The 20,623-nt window shown below is 54.0% G+C and overlaps 1 protein-coding gene across 1 annotated transcript in view; it reads left to right on the forward strand.

The window, feature by feature from the left end:
- Positions 1-20,623, forward strand: part of MAN2B2 (mannosidase alpha class 2B member 2) — a 371,121-nt gene that overhangs the window by 305,932 nt on the left and 44,566 nt on the right. The window contains exon 14 of the mRNA XM_078678503.1: positions 5,133-5,243. Within this exon, the coding sequence (XP_078534629.1) occupies positions 5,133-5,243 (111 nt within the window). The remainder of the gene's footprint in view (positions 1-5,132; positions 5,244-20,623) is intronic.

The raw sequence follows: 20,623 nt of genomic DNA on the forward strand, positions 1-20,623 counted from the left end.
GGTCCTCACATACAATACCACAGCCATGTGATACTACAGCAAGCAGGGTGGATTGGGGCTTGGGTCTTGTGCCAGGATGGTCTACTCTTGGAATGGCTTATTTGTCATTGCATTTTTTTCTGGTTTTGAACCACTTGGTGGAATCTTTAGATGCCAGGGTGGACGAACTGAACTGTCAACATTTAGCAGATCACAAGTGATAGTTACACCTGGGCGTGCAGGACAACTTCCGACAATGGGGAGAACCCTGACTCGATCTCTTTGCCACCACTAAGAATGTGTAATGTAAACACTTTTGCAAGCTGGTGATCCCAATAAGGCTCTCTTGAAGATACATTCCGCTGAGAGGGTAGCTTGTGTCTCCTGTATGCCCTCCCACCATTACCTCTCCCGGCTCAGCTTGTTAGGAAGATCAGAAACGACCAGACCCAAGTCATTTTAATGGCTCTGGATTCAGCCAGGAGAATGTGGTACATCTGGGCATCAGCATCTGAGCTCTGATCAAGCTATTGCTTCTGGAGGGTCTATTGTCGCACCAGCAGGGCAGTGTCTTGGACCCAGCACTCTGCAACCTGCACCTAAATCCAGGGAGACGGACAGCAGCAGTTGTTTCCATTTGATCTACCGCCTAAGGTTGTTGATGTTATTTTGGCAACTAGGTGCCCTTCCATAAAGTTCATCTTTGCAATGCACCGGAACAAGTTTTTCACAGACCCACTACAGGCCAAACTGTCAGAGGTATTGTGTTTGGCCCAGCAAGGGATTATGGTGGGCAGGTTTAAAGGATCTTTGTTGGCTCTTTCAGCTGTTTTGCCTTTGCCCTATCACCCCTTGTTCAAATCACCGATTGTGATGAGATTTCCTAAAGGTTTGGAACACATTTTTCAACCAATTTTTTGTTGATGCCATTGGGGAACTTAGACTTGGTTCTGATCTTCTAAATGTGTGCCCATTTTGAGCCTGTACGCTTTTGTCCATTTGACCTTTGACCCTGAAAGTGGTCACAATAAGTCAGCTTGTTGTGTGAGCAAGCTTCAGGCTCTCTCAGTCCTGCCGTCATACACAAAAAGAAAAACTGACAAAATTCTGTTAAGGACACGAGCTGCAAGCTTGCCCTTCTTAGTGGCGCTTTTTTATGTCAGACATGGTATCACAATTCCAGCATTCTTTGCCCCACCTCGCCTCTCATCGAAGAGGTGAGTATTTGTCATGTGGATCCTAAAAGAGCTCTTAGTTTTCAACTCTAACCACACCAGGGACAGTCAAGTGGATGATGAGCTCTTTGTGGGATTCTTGAGGGCAAAGAAAGGCAAGGCAGTGCAGAAAAGAACTATCTTCGGTTGGATAGTCCCCTGCATTTAAGCAAACACAAGGAGATGATGGATAAAGCGCTGAAACTTTCCAGACACTAACCCCCAGTCACAGATCTGGTTTGAGCCCATCATCGTTCTTTAGCTCACTTCGCTACCCCAGTTTTGACCCAACCATATGCAGATCAGTCTTGACCTTGTTCCTTATGGGAACAATCCAGCCGAACTGTCAGGCCAGGTCTTCCCTGGATCGGAAACAAGCATCCTGAGACTGGTTTCGGGGTGACATCCCTCATCAGCCAGGCTAGCTTGTTGAATCCAGTGGCAAAGCGAGCATACCCATTATTATAACATGCTATGCATTAGCTGAGAAGTAGCCACGTGAAGGTTTATGGGCTCGTTCCACTTTAGGCAAGGCTCCTACTACTGCAATGGCACACAGAGATCCTGTCCTGGACATCTGTCAAACTCTTAAGTGGGCTTTAGTACACACGTTCATGAAGCACTATTGCGTTGACGGTCAGGTTAATTTGGATAAGCATTTTGCCCATCTAGTCCTGCAGTGCTTCTTGTTCTGAGCCATTCCACAAACCCACTACCTAAGAGGTTCTGTGTTGGTACCTATGCACATCACTAAGAAGATCTTAATGATCTCTCTGGTGGATACTCTGTTTAACCCCATATACCTCACCACCCTCCTTTCTCCCTGTTTAGTGGAATGAACTCCTTCTCATCTAAAAAGTTCTTAATCTAGAGATCTGCACACTGACCATATTAATTTGCTGATTGGTTGTGTGTCTGTAGGCGCGGACAAAAGCCTATGAAAAAAATGTCAACGCGCAGGGGTGGCGCCTATATGCGGCTCTGTTCGTGACTTACAGATTGCAATGACACAGTGCCTCCTACAGACGTGCAGGACTACTGCTTTTGAGTTTCCAAATCCAGTCTGACACCTGGGGAATATTCAGAAGATGAGCAATCTGCCATTTATATAGAGTATCCATGATGAAAATCGTTACCAATGATCACTAACTTATTCTTTGCTATGTTTGCTCATTCGTACCCAACCACTGGAATACCCTCCACCTAGCTCGTATAACCATTCAATTCCTACTTGACTTTAAGACTATTAAAAACACCTCTTTAATTGATCTGCATGTCATATATACCCCACACGTGCCCCTTGTTTTCTGTCTCCATGCTCATTTTTAGTCCATGAAAATTGAAGTGTTACTATGTCACTTTATACATATGTGTATTGTCTGTCTTCTTTCTACAACCTGCTGCATAATGGTGCTGGAGCTTGCTGCTGGATCTCATCCCTACTTTGATTTTGTGTTAACTAACAAAATCTTTTTATCTTCAATTATGTACAGTTATTGGTCTTACGTACAGATTTTCATTTTGGAAGGTTAAGCTGCTAAAAACAATATATGATCGCATTGATCAGTAACCTTTGCAGTAGTTGGATCAATCAGAAAAATATAATCTAGTTTAGTTAACACTGTCCATTGTACCTCTGAGGAAGAAGGGGCCAGTGTCACATTGCACCCTGCCATGCTGAAGAGACAGCCAGGACCCCAGCCACCCAAGACTTGAGTACAGTAAGAAGATAATTACTTATACAGAGTGGCCAGAGCTTTTAAGGACTGTCGAGCTGCTTTAAAGTGTGCACTGTTGGGATGGAGCACACCTCTGATGTTGTTTGAAATAGAAAATGAAAAGGGTCGGTATAAAGGATGCAGGGCATCAGGGCATGCAAGCAGGCCTCTTGCTGGTGACTATAGGTATGCAAGAGCACACTGCACGACTGCTGCTATAGACATTTCCAGTCAGCCCGACTCAAGTGTTTTCTGGCCAAATAGCTTTGTCCTGCTTCAGCCATTTGGGTAAAGGACTAAGGACTTAACACCCCTTGTGCTGCACCAAAATGTTCCACTGCATTGGAATCAATGCCACACCCGCAACAATTCTTTCCACTGGATAAACTCACCTGGCTCTGTATCTCCCTCGTGCCTACCTCTTAAATTCAGAGAAGTAAACTAGCTAATTAGAGGAAAGCAGCAAGAATTTGCAGTCATGAGCATAAGTAAAGCATCCTGATGCATTCATGCAGTCTCTGAACAAAAAGTGAAGTGTTAAGGACCTGTATACCACAGGGATAAATCTGTACATTATGATCTAGTAATGCTACACCACCACTACACAAGTACATATAAAACTGCTCTGAGGATGCTATTGTTTCACTACCCTGATATGCATGTATACTCAGCTTAAACTATTTTGGTTTCTCACTGTACCTTAAAATCAAGAGCAGTGTTTGGATAGGCATTTGATGCATGATTCTAATGTAATGTAATGTGGTCTTGTTTATCACCTGTGTATTTACAGAATTAACTGAAAGTATTTGCAACCAGACTAAACTCCAGTAAACAAAAATCATACCAATACGCACAGTTACGTATTTGGGGGAGCATCCATGACAATGTTGACAGTGTATCGTCTCCTTAATGAAAATGATCTTAAATTCTCAATAAAACATCATTCATCTAAAACCTTCTTGAAAACTTCAGTGACTCTAACTGAAATAACTTCCTGCCTATTTAGCCGGTATTTTTAAGAATTGCGTTCTTCGGACAAAATATAGCTGCCAATGGTATGGTTACTGGGGGACTCTCCATTTCCAAACTCCCTCTCCTTGCACCGCTTATCCTCCCCTCCTCACACATGAGCTTTACATTAGTTTGTTCTTAGAATTGCCCTGACTTTATCTACTCTCCAAGAAAGTCAACTGCATTGAAGGACTAGAAATCACCTGTACTTGAGCTGCAGCACATGGTGGCCGACACAAATAAAAAGTGATGGGGCGGGTGGAGAGTGCGCAGGGGGTGTTAAAAATAAATAAATTAAACTTACCTGGTGCTGCCGGCCACCTCGTGGCTCCTCTGCTTTCTGTTCACAGCAATCCCTAGGAAGGCATCTGAGACTCCGCATCCAATCCCCACGCTGCTCGCAAACTATATTACCAAGTATGAGAGCAGCGTGGGAATTGGCTTGTGCGGCCTGGTTTAGCACTGGCTCAGACAGAGGGAGTCTGTGCTGTTTCTCCAACCAGGATGTGCAATACAGCTGGTTGGAGAAACCTAACTGCGCATGTCTGTTTGACTAGCCTAAGACGGCCGGCCAAACCAACATGCGCACTTAGCAGTGCACATCACTCCACCCTTTCTACCATGGGCCTGCCCCTCCTACACACACTGGCTCTGCCAGCAGGTGAAAATAAAACAATAATAAAATATTGTTTATTTTTCAGCTGTCGACTCTGAACCAGTGAGGTTACCTTCCTCTGCCATTGCTGAGGAGCCGCCGCTGGTTGCAGTATGAATTAATTTGAATATATTTTTGCCATACAATCACAAACGTTTAGAAACATAATTTGACACTCATGTTCTGCATATGTGTTTTTGTTTTTTTGCTTCCTCTTTTTTGTAACCGCCACACCTACTTGTTTCCTAATCATTTCTGCTTTTTCCTCTTAATTTGTTGGTTATGTGGCACGGCTAACTTTGGGGATCAGTCATTAAGCAATAACAAAGGAATAGACTCACCTTAGCACCCGCTGATTGTCACTGGATCTTTACAGCTCTGTATTCTTTAGGGATGCTTATTGCTTCCTTTTGGGAGAAATTATTTATAATTGGCAAAATAGCTGTAAAAAAACAGCGCTCAACAATGTTTTGTTCTGAAATGTTTGAAAATGAATGGTTAAGTCTTTAAAATATATTAATGTATTTAATCGTGTGTTTGCCTGTGCTTCTTCAGAACTATTATCCAATGGTTAGAACCGCCTACGTGGAAGATGATAACACAAGGGTAGTGCTGCTTTCAGAAAGGTCTCATGGTGTCTCAAGTCAAGGAAATGGTCAAATGGAGGTAAGATGGAATACCGCGAATTACCAGCACCTTATATTTTGAAGAGCATTGCATGGTTTTTATGATCTGGCTTGACAGCGAAACTGTTGCCAACAATTATGTGAGAATCGTTATGACCGGGGCATTATTTCCCCACCCACATGCTGGGAGCCAATAATTCATGTATTTATTGGGCAGACGTTGTGTGCTTCCACAAAATACTGATTGCCCTCCATGCAGCTGTAATCACTTTGTTATTTACTCAGCCGTCTAAGCTTGAACTTTCAGGGCACACACATTACATTGTAATACTTTTAAGGTGTTATAGATAACTAGATATTTTGCTTTGATTTTTTTCTCTGTCAGCAGCACAGATGGGAGAAGGGCAGTCATTAACAACTATAGGCTTGATGGTAGTGCAGGGAAATGTTATGTCTGGTGCTAATATATGTCTTGCCTGTTTAATTTGAAATGTTATTACAAAGAGAGTAGGCCTGGCTTATTTTTTCTGGAAGTCTATGGTAAAGCGGGTAGGCCTCTAACAGTGGATTGTTGACATATTATTTTACAGGGGCTAGTACAATTTGCAATCCTGGAACAGACTACCCACATAAGCCCCCGCCCCACACAAAGTGGTCAATAAAAAGAAGAAAAAAGAAGCTCTACAACAGGCAAAACTTCTGCTGCAAAGAAGTGTAAACATGGAGATTGCTAACAGCAATATTATTTCAATTTATTGCTAAATTAATGTGATTAGTATTACAAAAAACACTTGGTACAGAAAGATATAAGAAGAACTATTACAATATGGTCTATTTATCACTAAGGCAATCTAAAGGATACAATCCCAGTATAGTACCAATATAGATTGTGCAAAGATCGGACAATACATAGTACACAGAAAAATATCGAATTTACTTCTTTGTAAAATATGCTTGATCAGAAAACAGCCAACACGCGTTACGTCTTGCTAGATTTCCTCAGGGCTTAAGGAACATCAAATGGGTATTTCTTCAAAATGAAAAAAGCTGCAAGTAATAGTTCTCAATTCACTGTAAGGCCTTAATACAAGGTATAGTCTTATACAGTGTGATTTGCCACATGTGCAACCAACATTTTTGTTCATTCTGCCAAGCGATCATTAATGAGTGATGTCTTAAATGACGAAATCCACACCCAGATGCCTCCTGTTCAGAATCAAACAGTGATTAATCACTCATTAATGATTAGCAAATTGTATGGAATCAATGGCAAACTATAAAAAAGTTTAAAGATCAGTGGATTTCCATTTGATTCTGAACATGTAGTGGCTGTGTGTGGATTTGGACATCAAATCCACACCTAGCCAGAGTCAACGAGGGTGTTTGTTGTGGCATCGGGGGATACCATTGCACATGCCCATGTGGGGAGAGAGGGGCATATTCAAAGGGTTCGTGGATCCCTCAATTTTACAATTGCTCTCAGAGGAAAATCCTTCTGTGCTGGTTCTTAAAGGTGTTACCCGTTTGGGGTGAGGTGTAGCAGAGAACCATGACCAGCTAGTAAACAAGGTGGTACATTGTGGAAGAGGTGTGGCGCCGCGGCTAGGGCGACTGACTCCGGCTTCTGGGGATCATGGTTCGATCCCCGGCACCAGCGGCAGATCAGCTCAGCACCATGTGACTCTGGGCAATAGCTTGCTTAATCTTCCCGACGGCCCCCAGCGCCTAGAGACCCTTACGGGTGATTGTGCGCTTTACAAATGTGGATTATTATTATTATTATTATTATAATATCGGTTTTATCCACACTATGTGTGGGAGGGTATGCTCAGACGTGAGTCCCTTGCTCATTGCACCATCAGGATTCAAGCAAGCCGGGCCGAAGAAGGCTGTGATGCCAGAAACCGGTCCCCGGAAGCTTGTTTCCTTCCCAGTATAAGAATTGGCTTGGTAGTTTGGTTTGCCCTGTTCCCATCATGCACTGGGACAGGAACAGACTAATTTGCATATAGCCGGGTTCTGAGCTGGGATGGTGCATTGAGCTAAAAAACGGTGATGAATTAAAACCATGATCTCTTGACTTGGTAAGAGTATTCTGCATCATTCAGAAACTCTGTCCATCACCACCCCCCTTTTCCAAAATCGGTACATTGGATTAATTGCAGGGTGGGAGGCTCAAGGCAACTCAACAATCAGAGTAATCTTGTGCAGAGGGTGTCTTGAGTAGGTAATCATCCCAAACCTGACTACACTGACTGCTTTGTTGTAAATTTTAAAAATAGAGCAGTTGTGAAGGACATTTTGATAGGCTTAACTTTTCTCCATGTTTCATCTATGTTGGAAAGGCGACCCCAGGGGAGACAGAAGGTGTCTGACTGTCCGCCCCGAGACCCACCTCTCTGTATGGAATAGGCCGAGCGCCGTAGGGAGGCCTCCTTGGCGAGGCTCCTCTCCTACAATCGTAACAGCAGAGTAATCACACTACTTACAGATAGACACTACACAGGAAGGATGTTCACAAGAATCTTTATATAAGTACTCAAAGCAAGTTCTTGGCAGGATAGCGGCAAGGATCGAGGGATCCGTAATGTCGTGATCTCGGGGGCTAGGGGGTAGCGGGACAGTCTTGGCACCCACTGGTGCGTGGATAGTTCAAGGGTTCAGGCCGCGACAGCGTCAGCAGGGCCTCGGAGATAGTTCAGCTCGGTCAGGCCGCGACAGCGTCAGCAGGGCCTCGAAGATAGTTCAGCTTGGACAGGCCGCGACAGCGTCAGCAGGGCCTCGAGGATAGTTCAGCTTGGTCAGGCCGCGACAGCGTCAGCAGGGCCTCGAAGATAGTTCAGCTTGGTCAGGCCGCGACAGCGTCAGCAGGGCCTCGAAGGTGGTTTAGCTTGGACAGGCCGCGACAGCGTCAGCAGGGCCTCGAAGGTAGTTCAGCTTGGACAGGCCGCGACAGCGTCAGCAGGGCCTCGAAGGTAGTTCAGCTTGGACAGGCCGCGACAGCGTCAGCAGGGCCTCGAAGATAGTTCCAGGTGCAAGAGTTCGGATCAGGATCAGCCGCGACGAGGTCAGCAGGGCTTCGACTCCAGATACAACTGCCGTCTTGATCCGGGGCTGGCCCAGATATAGGACTGGAGGGCTTTGATGTCCGGACCCTCGCGCCTCGGGGTCAGAGGGGCCGGGATGAAGGTGTCCAGACACCCAGCAGGGGGGCGGAGCCAGTGCCCAGGGAGCCTGGAGAGCGATCGATACCAGGCGTCCGGGGCGGTGGGAGGCCCATCGAGACTCTCCTCCTCCGGGATCTGGTCGAGTGGCCACTTTACCACCTAGGAGGATCCTGGTGCCTCCAGGTCTGGACTTCGCTGGGGCCGGGCCCGGGATGGCTGCGGCCACGTGTTCGGGGGGTGAGGGTCCCAAGATGGAGTCGGGCCGGAAGGGGTGGCCTGGTCAGGGTGCCAGGCTGGCAGCGTTGGCGAGCAGGTTCCGCCGGGGTACCAGGGAGGCGGAGAGCTGTAGGGGGCTGCTCGCGCCGATGGTTCGTGAATGTGCGTGTCCGGGGAGGCGATAGTAGGTAAATGGAGGGCCGATGTCGTCCTGGGCCCTCCATGCGGACGGGGTCGGACCACGCCACGAGGCCGTGTCCAACACACGTCCCCTCCAGCTGAAGGCGGGGAGAGTCACCCATCTTCCTGGGGGCTCTCTTCGTCGAGGCGGAAAAACCGGGACAGACCGTCAGCGTTGGCGTGGTCACTGCCAGGGCGATGCTCCACAGTGAAATCCATGCCTTGGAGGGAGATGGACCATCGCAGCAGTTTAGGATTTTCGCCACGCATGTGCATCAGCCACCTTAGGGGCCGATGGTCAGTCTGCACCCGGAAGTGGGTGCCGAAGAGGTAGGGCCTGAGTTTCTTGAGGGCCCACACGACAGCGAAGGCTTCTCTCTCGATGGTGCTCCATCGCTGTTCTCGGGCCAGCAGCCGTCGGCTGATGAAGGCCACAGGATGGTCAGTTCCCGCGGAGTCCATTTGCGATAGGACCGCCCCGATGCCGTGTTCCGAGGCGTCGGTCTGGACCACAAACTCTCGGCTGTAGTCGGGGGCCTGGAGCACAGGGGCGGTACACATGGCTGCTTTCAAGGTCTCGAAGGCCACCTGACACGCGGGTGTCCACTGCACTTTCTGTGGCCGGTTCTTCGAGGTCAGTTCCGTGAGGGGCCCCACAATGCTCCCATAGTTCTTGATAAAACGCCGATAGTACCCCGTGAGCCCCAGGAAGGCTCGGACGGCGGTCTGGTTGGCCGGGGGTTCCCAGGCTAGGATGGCGTCGATCTTGGGTTGGAGGGGAGCCACTTGGCCGCTCCCCACTTGGTGTCCCAGATAGGTCACGGACCCTTTGCCTATCTGGCATTTGCTGGCCTTCACAGTTAGCCCGGCCCGGCGGAGGGCGGTCAGGACTTCCCAGAGGTGTTTCAGGTGCTCAGCCCAGTGGAGGCTGTAGACCGCAATGTCGTCTAGGTAGGCGGCACTGAACTCTTCTAGCCCCGCCAGTACTTTGTTTACTAGTCTCTGGAAGGTGGCCGGGGCGTTTTTCATGCCGAAGGGCATCACCTTGAACTGGAAGTGGCCGTCGGGTGTGGAGAAGGCTGAGCGCTCCTGGGCGCTAGGGGTGAGGCCGATCTGCCAATACCCGGCGGTGAGGTCGAAGGTACTGAGGTACTTGGCGGCCCCCAGGCGGTCGATCAGTTCATTGGCCCGGGGGATGGGATGTGCATCGGTTCTCGTAACAGCATTCAGCCCCCGGTAGTCGACGCAAAACCGGAGTTCTGGCGGGGTGCCAGGTGCGGCGGCCTTGGGGACCAGGACCACTGGGCTGGCCCAGGGACTGTCGGAGGGTTCGACTACCCCCAGGGCCAGCATCTTGGTGACTTCCTTCTGGATGCAGGCCCGAACTCGGTCGGGGACCCGGTAGGCCCGGTGTCGTACTGGCTGACTGTCCCCGGTGTCGACATCGTGGACACACCATTGGGTAACCCCGGGGGTGAGGGAGAACAGATCTGTGAATTGTCCCAACAGTTCTTGACAGTCTCGGCGCTGTGCGGGGGTCAGGTCGGGGGAGAGAGAGATCCCTTCGACGGAGCCGTCCTTCTCAGTGCACTTTAGGAGGTCGGGCAAGGGCTCGGAGTCGTCTTCGGTCCCATCGTCGGTAGCGAGTAGCAGGCTCAGTTCTGTGCGGGCAAAATGAGGTTTGAGCCGGTTGGCGTGCAGAACCCGGAGGGGGTTCCGGGGAGACTCCATATCCACGAGGCAAGTGACGGGGCTCTTGCGCTCGATCACCTTGAAGGGCCCCGACCATTTGTCCTGGAGGGCACAGGGTTCGACCGGGGACATGACCCAGACCCGCTGGCCCGGCTCGAACTCGATGGAGGAGGAGTGCTGGTCGTACCAGCGTTTCATGTCCTCCTGACTGGCCTCCAGGTTGGCCTCTGCAAGGGCCCGGAACTTCCGAGTCTGGTTTCGGAGGGTCAGGAGGTATCGGTAGACATCCGGGGGTGCGCCTTGGACGGTAGTTTCCCAGCCCTCTTTGACCAGGCTGAGCGGACCTCGGACAGGGTGTCCGTACAAGAGTTCAAAGGGGCTGAACCCCAGGGATTTCTGTGGTACCTCCCGATAGGCAAACAGGAGGCAGGGCAGCAGGACGTCCCATCTGCGTCGTAGTGGCTCCTCTAGGCCCTGTATCATTCCCTTGAGTGTCCGGTTGAACCGCTCCACAAGTCCATTCCCTTGGGGATGATACGGGGTGGTGAACTTGTATGTGACCCCGCACTGTTTCCACAGGGACCGCATATATTTAGATATAAAGTTCGTGCCCCGATCGCTCACGACTTCCCGGGGGAATCCTACTCGGGAGAAGATCCCCATCAAGGCTCGCCCCACCACGGGAGCGGTGATGGTTCTGAGGGGGATGGCCTCAGGATAGCGGGTGGCGTGGTCCACCAGGACAAGTATGAAGCGATGCCCTTGCGAGGTTTGAGGGTCCAGGGGCCCCACAATGTCTATTCCCACTCGCTCGAAGGGGGTGGTCACTACTGGAAAAGGTTGGAGCGGGGCCTTCACCTTCCCCCGCTCTTTCCGCTGGCTTGGCATGTCGGGCAGGTGCGGCAGTGGTTATGTACATCAGTGCGCATTTTGGGCCAGTAGAAATGGGTCACCAGGCGGCTGTAAGTTTTGTCCTGCCCCAGGTGCCCTGCGAGGGGCACATCGTGCGCCAGGTTCAAAAGGAAGTCTCTGAATCGCAGGGGAACCACTAGCACTCGGCTGGCCCCCAGCTCGGCAATTTTCTGTTCACTATATAGGAGGTCGTGGTCCCAGTAGACCCAGTGGGACCCTGAGGTGTCCCCGGTAGCTTGGGCAGCGGCTTGTTGGCGGGTCCCCTCGAGGGAAGGGCAGGTCTTCTGTTCCTGCCGAAACTGTTCTCGGGTGGGACCACCCTCTTGGCGCCATTGGGCGAGTTCGGGGATGTCGCTGAGCTCGTGGGGGTTTCCGGGCTCCGAGGGCCTGGTCTCGGAGTCGCATTCTTCCTGGATGGCCGAGGGTGGTGGCTCGGGCCACTCCGGCTCTTCGGTCGGGGCGGCCTCGGTCGCTGCCGGGGCTCGGGCCGCCATAGATCGGGTCGTCGCACAGACCCACTCTGGTAGTCCCATCATTCCTAGGTGCTCTCTCCGCTCGACTTGGGCCCAGGGAGAGCTCTCGAGGTCGTTCCCAAGGAGGCAGTCCACGGGGGCGTCGTCCCGGACGGTCACCTTGAGGGTGCCCGACACTCCCCCCCATTCGAAGGGAATTCGGGCCATCTGGCATAGAGTTTCGGAGTTGTCGGCGGCCCTCACGGGGCAGCGTACGTTCGGGATGATCTGTTCGGGGGTCACCAAGTGGCAGCGGACGGCGGTCACACTGGCTCCCGTGTCTCGGAGGGCTTCGGTCCGTCGTCCATTGATGTGGACCCACTGTCGGTATTTTCGAGTGTTGCTCGGTAGCGGGGCCTGGGGGACCATGTCTCTATTGCCCAGGCAGGCTAGGGCCATGGCGGCCGGTTCATACTCGATTTGTTCTTCCTCGTAGACCTCTACGTCTTCTTCTCCCTCTCCTCCCAGAGCTGCAGCAGCGAACTGGCGGGTCGGAGGCCCAGTGGTGCCGGGACGCTGGTTCATGGGGCAGAGGGGGTCACTGGCATAGTGACCGGTCCGCTGGCATCTGTGGCAAGTAATGTTCGGGTGGGGCCCCGGCCGTGCTGGGGGGTCCCTCTTCAGGGACGGCGACGTGCTACTCGGGGGGGGACCCGGGAGGGGGGCCCCGGCCCGAGGCTGGCGGGAAGCTTCGGCTCTGGTTCTGTCCTCCTCCGCCTCCCCGCTGGCGGGGGTGCCCCCGGCCGCCCTGCCCGGTTTCTCCTATCGGTGTTCGGGGGACCCGGGTGCTCACCCATTGATCTGCCTCGACGGCGAGTTTTCAGGGCTCGGTCAGCTTGCTGTCGAGTAGATGCTGTCGGAGCTCGACAAAGCAAGAGTTCGGATCAGGATCAGCCGCGACGAGGTCAGCAGGGCTTCGACTCCAGATACAACTGCCGTCTTGATCCGGGGCTGGCCCAGATATAGGACTGGAGGGCTTTGATGTCCGGACCCTCGCGCCTCGGGGTCAGAGGGGCCGGGATGAAGGTGTCCAGACACCCAGCAGGGGGGCGGAGCCAGTGCCCAGGGAGCCTGGAGAGCGATCGATACCAGGCGTCCGGGGCGGTGGGAGGCCCATCGAGACTCTCCTCCTCCGGGATCTGGTCGAGTGGCCACTTTACCACCTAGGAGGATCCTGGTGCCTCCAGGTCTGGACTTCGCTGGGGCCGGGCCCGGGATGGCTGCGGCCACGTGTTCGGGGGGTGAGGGTCCCAGGATGGAGTCGGGCCGGAAGGGGTGGCCTGGTCAGGGTGCCAGGCTGGCAGCGTTGGCGAGCAGGTTCCGCCGGGGTACCAGGGAGGCGGAGAGCTGTAGGGGGCTGCTCGCGCCGATGGTTCGTGAATGTGCGTGTCCGGGGAGGCGATAGTAGGTAAATGGAGGGCCGATGTCGTCCTGGGCCCTCCATGCGGACGGGGTCGGACCACGCCACGAGGCCGTGTCCAACACACGTCCCCTCCAGCTGAAGGCGGGGAGAGTCACCCATCTTCCTGGGGGCTCTCTTCGTCGAGGCGGAAAAACCGGGACAGACCGTCAGCGTTGGCGTGGTCACTGCCAGGGCGATGCTCCACAGTGAAATCCATGCCTTGGAGGGAGATGGACCATCGCAGCAGTTTAGGATTTTCGCCACGCATGTGCATCAGCCACCTTAGGGGCCGGTGGTCAGTCTGCACCCGGAAGTGGGTGCCGAAGAGGTAGGGCCTGAGTTTCTTGAGGGCCCACACGACAGCGAAGGCTTCTCTCTCGATGGTGCTCCATCGCTGTTCTCGGGCCAGCAGCCGTCGGCTGATGAAGGCCACAGGATGGTCAGTTCCCGCGGAGTCCATTTGCGATAGGACCGCCCCGATGCCGTGTTCCGAGGCGTCGGTCTGGACCACAAACTCTCGGCTGTAGTCGGGGGCCTGGAGCACAGGGGCGGTACACATGGCTGCTTTCAAGGTCTCGAAGGCCACCTGACACGCGGGTGTCCACTGCACTTTCTGTGGCCGGTTCTTCGAGGTCAGTTCCGTGAGGGGCCCCACAATGCTCCCATAGTTCTTGATAAAACGCCGATAGTACCCCGTGAGCCCCAGGAAGGCTCGGACGGCGGTCTGGTTGGCCGGGGGTTCCCAGGCTAGGATGGCGTCGATCTTGGGTTGGAGGGGAGCCACTTGGCCGCTCCCCACTTGGTGTCCCAGATAGGTCACGGACCCTTTGCCTATCTGGCATTTGCTGGCCTTCACAGTTAGCCCGGCCCGGCGGAGGGCGGTCAGGACTTCCCAGAGGTGTTTCAGGTGCTCAGCCCAGTGAAGGCTGTAGACCGCAATGTCGTCTAGGTAGGCGGCACTGAACTCTTCTTGCCCCGCCAGTACTTTGTTTACTAGTCTCTGGAAGGTGGCCGGGGCGTTTTTCATGCCGAAGGGCATCACCTTGAACTGGAAGTGGCCGTCGGGTGTGGAGAAGGCTGAGCGCTCCTGGGCGCTAGGGGTGAGGCCGATCTGCCAATACCCGGCGGTGAGGTCGAAGGTACTGAGGTACTTGGCGGCCCCCAGGCGGTCGATCAGTTCATTGGCCCGGGGGATGGGATGTGCATCGGTTCTCGTAACAGCATTCAGCCCCCGGTAGTCGGCGCAAAACCGGAGTTCTGGCGGGGTGCCAGGTGCGGCGGCCTTGGGGACCAGGACCACTGGGCTGGCCCAGGGACTGTCGGAGGGTTCGACTACCCCCAGGGCCAGCATTTTGGTGACTTCCTTCTGGATGCAGGCCCGAACTCGGTCGGGCACCCGGTAGGCCCGGTGTCGTACTGGCTGACTGTCCCCGGTGTCGACATCGTGGACACACCATTGGGTAACCCCGGGGGTGAGGGAGAACAGATCTGTGAATTGTCCCAACAGTTCTTGACAGTCTCGGCGCTGTGCGGGGGTCAGGTCGGGGGAGAGAGAGATCCCTTCGACGGAGCCGTCCTTCTCAGTGCACTTTAGGAGGTCGGGCAAGGGCTCGGAGTCGTCTTCGGTCCCATCGTCGGTAGCGAGTAGCAGGCTCAGTTCTGTGCGGGCAAAATGAGGTTTGAGCCGGTTGGCGTGCAGAACCCGGAGGGGGTTCCGGGGAGACTCCATATCCACGAGGTAAGTGACGGGGCTCTTGCGCTCGATCACCTTGAAGGGCCCCGACCATTTGTCCTGGAGGGCACAGGGTTCGACCGGGGACATGACCCAGACCCGCTGGCCCGGCTCGAACTCGATGGAGGAGGAGTGCTGGTCGTACCAGCGTTTCATGTCCTCCTGACTGGCCTCCAGGTTGGCCTCTGCAAGGGCCCGGAACTTCCGAGTCTGGTTTCGGAGGGTCAGGAGGTATCGGTAGACATCCGGGGGTGCGCCTTGGACGGTAGTTTCCCAGCCCTCTTTGACCAGGCTGAGCGGACCTCGGACAGGGTGTCCGTACAAGAGTTCAAAGGGGCTGAACCCCAGGGATTTCTGTGGTACCTCCCGATAGGCAAACAGGAGGCAGGGCAGCAGGACGTCCCATCTGCGTCGTAGTGGCTCCTCTAGGCCCTGTATCATTCCCTTGAGTGTCCGGTTGAACCGCTCCACAAGTCCATTCCCTTGGGGATGATACGGGGTGGTGAACTTGTATGTGACCCCGCACTGTTTCCACAGGGACCGCATATATTTAGATATAAAGTTCGTGCCCCGATCGCTCACAACTTCCCGGGGGAATCCTACTCGGGAGAAGATCCCCATCAAGGCTCGCCCCACCACGGGAGCGGTGATGGTTCTGAGGGGGATGGCCTCAGGATAGCGGGTGGCGTGGTCCACCAGGACAAGTATGAAGCGATGCCCTTGCGAGGTTTGAGGGTCCAGGGGCCCCACAATGTCTATTCCCACTCGCTCGAAGGGGGTGGTCACTACTGGAAAAGGTTGGAGCGGGGCCTTCACCTTCCCCCGCTCTTTCCGCTGGCTTGGCATGTCGGGCAGGTGCGGCAGTGGTTATGTACATCAGTGCGCATTTTGGGCCAGTAGAAATGGGTCACCAGGCGGCTGTAAGTTTTGTCCTGCCCCAGGTGCCCTGCGAGGGGCACATCGTGCGCCAGGTTCAAAAGGAAGTCTCTGAATCGCAGGGGAAACACTAGCACTCGGCTGGCCCCCAGCTCGGCAATTTTCTGTTCACTATATAGGAGATCGTGGTCCCAGTAGACCCAGTGGGACCCTGAGGTGTCCCCGGTAGCTTGGGCAGCGGCTTGTTGGCGGGTCCCCTCGAGGGAAGGGCAGGTCTTCTGTTCCTGCCGAAACTGTTCTCGGGTGGGACCCCCCTCTTGGCGCCATTGGGCGAGTTCGGGGATGTCGCTGAGCTCGTGGGGGTTTCCGGGCTCCGAGGGCCTGGTCTCGGAGTCGCATTCTTCCTGGATGGCCGAGGGTGGTGGCTCGGGCCACTCCGGCTCTTCGGTCGGGGCGGCCTCGGTCGCTGCCGGGGCTCGGGCCGCCATAGATCGGGTCGTCGCACAGACCCACTCTGGTAGTCCCATCATTCCTAGGTGCTCTCTCCGCTCGACTTGGGCCCAGGGAGAGCTCTCGAGGTCGTTCCCAAGGAGGCAGTCCACGGGGGCGTCGTCCCGGACGGTCACCTTGAGGGTGCCCGACACTCCCCCCCATTCGAAGGGAATTCGGGCCATCTGGCATAGAGTTTCGGAGTTGTCGGCGGCCCTCACGGGGCAGCGTACGTTCGGGATGATCTGTTCGGGGGTCACCAAGTGGCAGCGGACGGCGGTCACACTGGCTCCCGTGTCTCGGAGGGCTTCGGTCCGTCGTCCATTGATGTGGACCCACTGTCGGTATTTTCGAGTGTTGCTCGGTAGCGGGGCCTGGGGGACCATGTCTCTATTGCCCAGGCAGGCTAGGGCCATGGCGGCCGGTTCATACTCGATTTGTTCTTCCTCGTAGACCTCTACGTCTTCTTCTCCCTCTCCTCCCAGAGCTGCAGCAGCGAACTGGCGGGTCGGAGGCCCAGTGGTGCCGGGACGCTGGTTCATGGGGCAGAGGGGGTCACTGGCATAGTGACCGGTCCGCTGGCATCTGTGGCAAGTAATGTTCGGGTGGGGCCCCGGCCGTGCTGGGGGGTCCCTCTTCAGGGACGGCGACGTGCTACTCGGGGGGGGACCCGGGAGGGGGGCCCCGGCCCGAGGCTGGCGGGAAGCTTCGGCTCTGGTTCTGTCCTCCTCCGCCTCCCCGCTGGCGGGGGTGCCCCCGGCCGCCCTGCCCGGTTTCTCCTATCGGTGTTCGGGGGACCCGGGTGCTCACCCATTGATCTGCCTCGACGGCGAGTTTTCGGGGCTCGGTCAGCTTGCTGACGAGTAGATGCTGTCGGAGCTCGACAAAGCAGTTGTTGGAGAGGTGCTCCCAAACGATGAGGTCGAACAGCTGCTCGTAGGTGGACACTTTGCTGCCCTTTATCCATCCTTCCAGGGCCCTGCTATAAAAGTTCACGTACTCGACCCACGTGGTACCGGGGATTTTCTTGCAGTCTCTGAATCTCTGCCAGTACATCTCGGGGGTGAGGCCATACCGGACAAGCAGGGCGTCCTTCATGTGGTCATAGGAGGACATTACGTCGTCGGCCAGCTCCAGCAGGGTGTCTCTTCCTTCGCTGACGAATCTCCCCCATAAGCCGGCACCCCAGTCTGATCGCGGAATGCGGTGCGCGGTCATGGCAACTTCGTACGCCTTGAACCATTGCTGGATATCGTCATTCTTGTAGTACTCCTTGACGATATCCTTCGGGATGTGGACCTTTGGGTCGGCAGGAGGTGAGGGGTTCCGGGCTACCGTGGCGCCAGTTCCTTCGAGGTTGGCTTTGATTTCGAGTTCCTTGAGGCCACGCTCGTGTTCGTATGCGAGTTTTTTTTCTTCCAATTGTCTTTGCCGCCGCCTCTCTTCCAGATCTCCCTCTAATCGCAGTTGTTCAAGGGCCATTTTTTTGTCTGCTAATTGGAGTTCTCCGTCCAGCCGGAGTCGGGCGAGCTCTAGTTCATGGAGCCGACTCCTCTCTCGCTCCCGGGCGTCTTCGTGGGAGAGGCCCGGGTCCCTGTTGGCGGTTCTTTCCTCTATGGGGGCTATGACGGTACTCACGGGTACTTCTTGGACAATGTCATCGTCCGTTTGGGGTGGGGTCTCTCTGGTCTCCACCCAGGTTTGCAGCGCTTCTTTGAAATCGTCCTTTGTACTTAGTCCAGTGGTAGCGATACCCAAGTCTTTGCAAAATAGTTTAAGTTCTTTATGGGTATACTCCTCTAACAGGTCTTTCTGGAATTCTGCGGTCGTTCCGGCTTCCTTAGTAGTCATCGTGGCTGTGGGTCTCTGTCAGTAGTGACGTGTTACTCGCTGTACGATTTGCGTGGGCTCGGATCCCGTCGCTTGCCACCAATGTTGGAAAGGCGACCCCAGGGGAGACAGAAGGTGTCTGACTGTCCGCCCCGAGACCCACCTCTCTGTATGGAATAGGCCGAGCGCCGTAGGGAGGCCTCCTTGGCGAGGCTCCTCTCCTACAATCGTAACAGCAGAGTAATCACACTACTTACAGATAGACACTACACAGGAAGGATGTTCACAAGAATCTTTATATAAGTACTCAAAGCAAGTTCTTGGCAGGATAGCGGCAAGGATCGAGGGATCCGTAATGTCGTGATCTCGGGGGCTAGGGGGTAGCGGGACAGTCTTGGCACCCACTGGTGCGTGGATAGTTCAAGGGTTCAGGCCGCGACAGCGTCAGCAGGGCCTCGGAGATACTTCAGCTCGGTCAGGCCGCGACAGCGTCAGCAGGGCCTCGAAGATAGTTCAGCTTGGACAGGCCGCGACAGCGTCAGCAGGGCCTCGAGGATAGTTCAGCTTGGTCAGGCCGCGACAGCGTCAGCAGGGCCTCGAAGATAGTTCAGCTTGGTCAGGCCGCGACAGCGTCAGCAGGGCCTCGAAGGTGGTTTAGCTTGGACAGGCCGCGACAGCGTCAGCAGGGCCTCGAAGGTAGTTCAGCTTGGACAGGCCGCGACAGCGTCAGCAGGGCCTCGAAGGTAGTTCAGCTTGGACAGGCCGCGACAGCGTCAGCAGGGCCTCGAAGATAGTTCCAGGTGCAAGAGTTCGGATCAGGATCAGCCGCGACGAGGTCAGCAGGGCTTCGACTCCAGATACAACTGCCGTCTTGATCCGGGGCTGGCCCAGATATAGGACTGGAGGGCTTTGATGTCCGGACCCTCGCGCCTGGGGGTCAGAGGGGCCGGGATGAAGGTGTCCAGACACCCAGCAGGGGGGCGGAGCCAGTGCCCAGGGAGCCTGGAGAGCGATCGATACCAGGCGTCCGGGGCGGTGGGAGGCCCATCGAGACTCTCCTCCTCCGGGATCTGGTCGAGTGGCCACTTTACCACCTAGGAGGATCCTGGTGCCTCCAGGTCTGGACTTCGCTGGGGCCGGGCCCGGGATGGCTGCGGCCACGTGTTCGGGGGGTGAGGGTCCCAAGATGGAGTCGGGCCGGAAGGGGTGGCCTGGTCAGGGTGCCAGGCTGGCAGCGTTGGCGAGCAGGTTCCGCCGGGGTACCAGGGAGGCGGAGAGCTGTAGGTGGCCGGGGGGGCTGCTCGCGCCGATGGTTCGTGAATGTGCGTGTCCGGGGGGTCGATAGTAGGTAAATGGAGGGCCGATGTCGTCCTGGGCCCTCCATGCGGACGGGGTCGGACCACGCCACGAGGCTGTGTCCAACAATCTACAATTGAGGCACTTACAATGGGCTTTTTTAATAGACCAACAAGTCTTACCCTGATACCCCCACATGAGCCCCGCCCTATTACTTTCACTAATAGATTCTTGCCCCTCTCACAGTAAGATAAGCTGGATTGACTTCCAAATAAGGCTGTTGCTCCTAGCCCATTAAATGGGTCAACTGCAAGTCATCAGATGGACAGTCCTTCAGTTACTATATCCGACTCCGCATACTCTACTGTGAGATCTACTCTTAGGAACTATTTTTTTTTAGCTTCATGGAATCTGGCTGGACTGGCATCAAAGTCGACAAATCTAGATTGGCTAAACTAAAATAAATATCATGAAGTACAAGAATCTTGGCTGACAGTAACTGTTTTCTTTGTTGGATTTGTTACTTATTTTACACCTGCTATATCGAGGTCCATGGGTACGTCTAAGGGAGGCTTGAGGACACTAGTTTCCCTTACTCTCCCGGGTTGGGTTACTTGGCAAACCTCTACTCTCTCCTTTATCAACATTTGTTGATAAGCTGCCAAACTAATTATCCGTTGTTGATTTATTTCTATGAAAATGTCTTTGACGCAAGTAACTTCGTTATGATGAAATCATTCCATGAGGATATTGAGCAAAAACTGAGAAGCATTAAAAAGGGCAACTATGTGATTGTATGGATGGGGGATTTCAACACGAAACATTGTCACCTGTCATTGTAGAGTATTGTTGTATGGTGGGTGTTGGAGGGGATCCTGTCACACATTTTGCTCATAGTCCTTATGAAGAAGAGCTCAATCTGTTACTCATGAAATACAACCTGATGTTTGCTTTTTAATTCCTTCACTACTGATCCAGTTAGCACCTCTACTTTTATTGGGTGGGGTTGTTTCTGTTTAATTGATTTTATTTTATTGTCACAGAATCTTAGAAAATGGATTGAAGAATATGTGTTACTAGAGTCTCCCCTAAGTGACCATAAACTAATATCTATAT

Source organism: Lissotriton helveticus, chromosome 2_2 (genome assembly GCF_964261635.1).
Source record: "Lissotriton helveticus chromosome 2_2, aLisHel1.1, whole genome shotgun sequence".
NCBI lineage: Eukaryota > Metazoa > Chordata > Amphibia > Caudata > Salamandridae > Lissotriton > Lissotriton helveticus.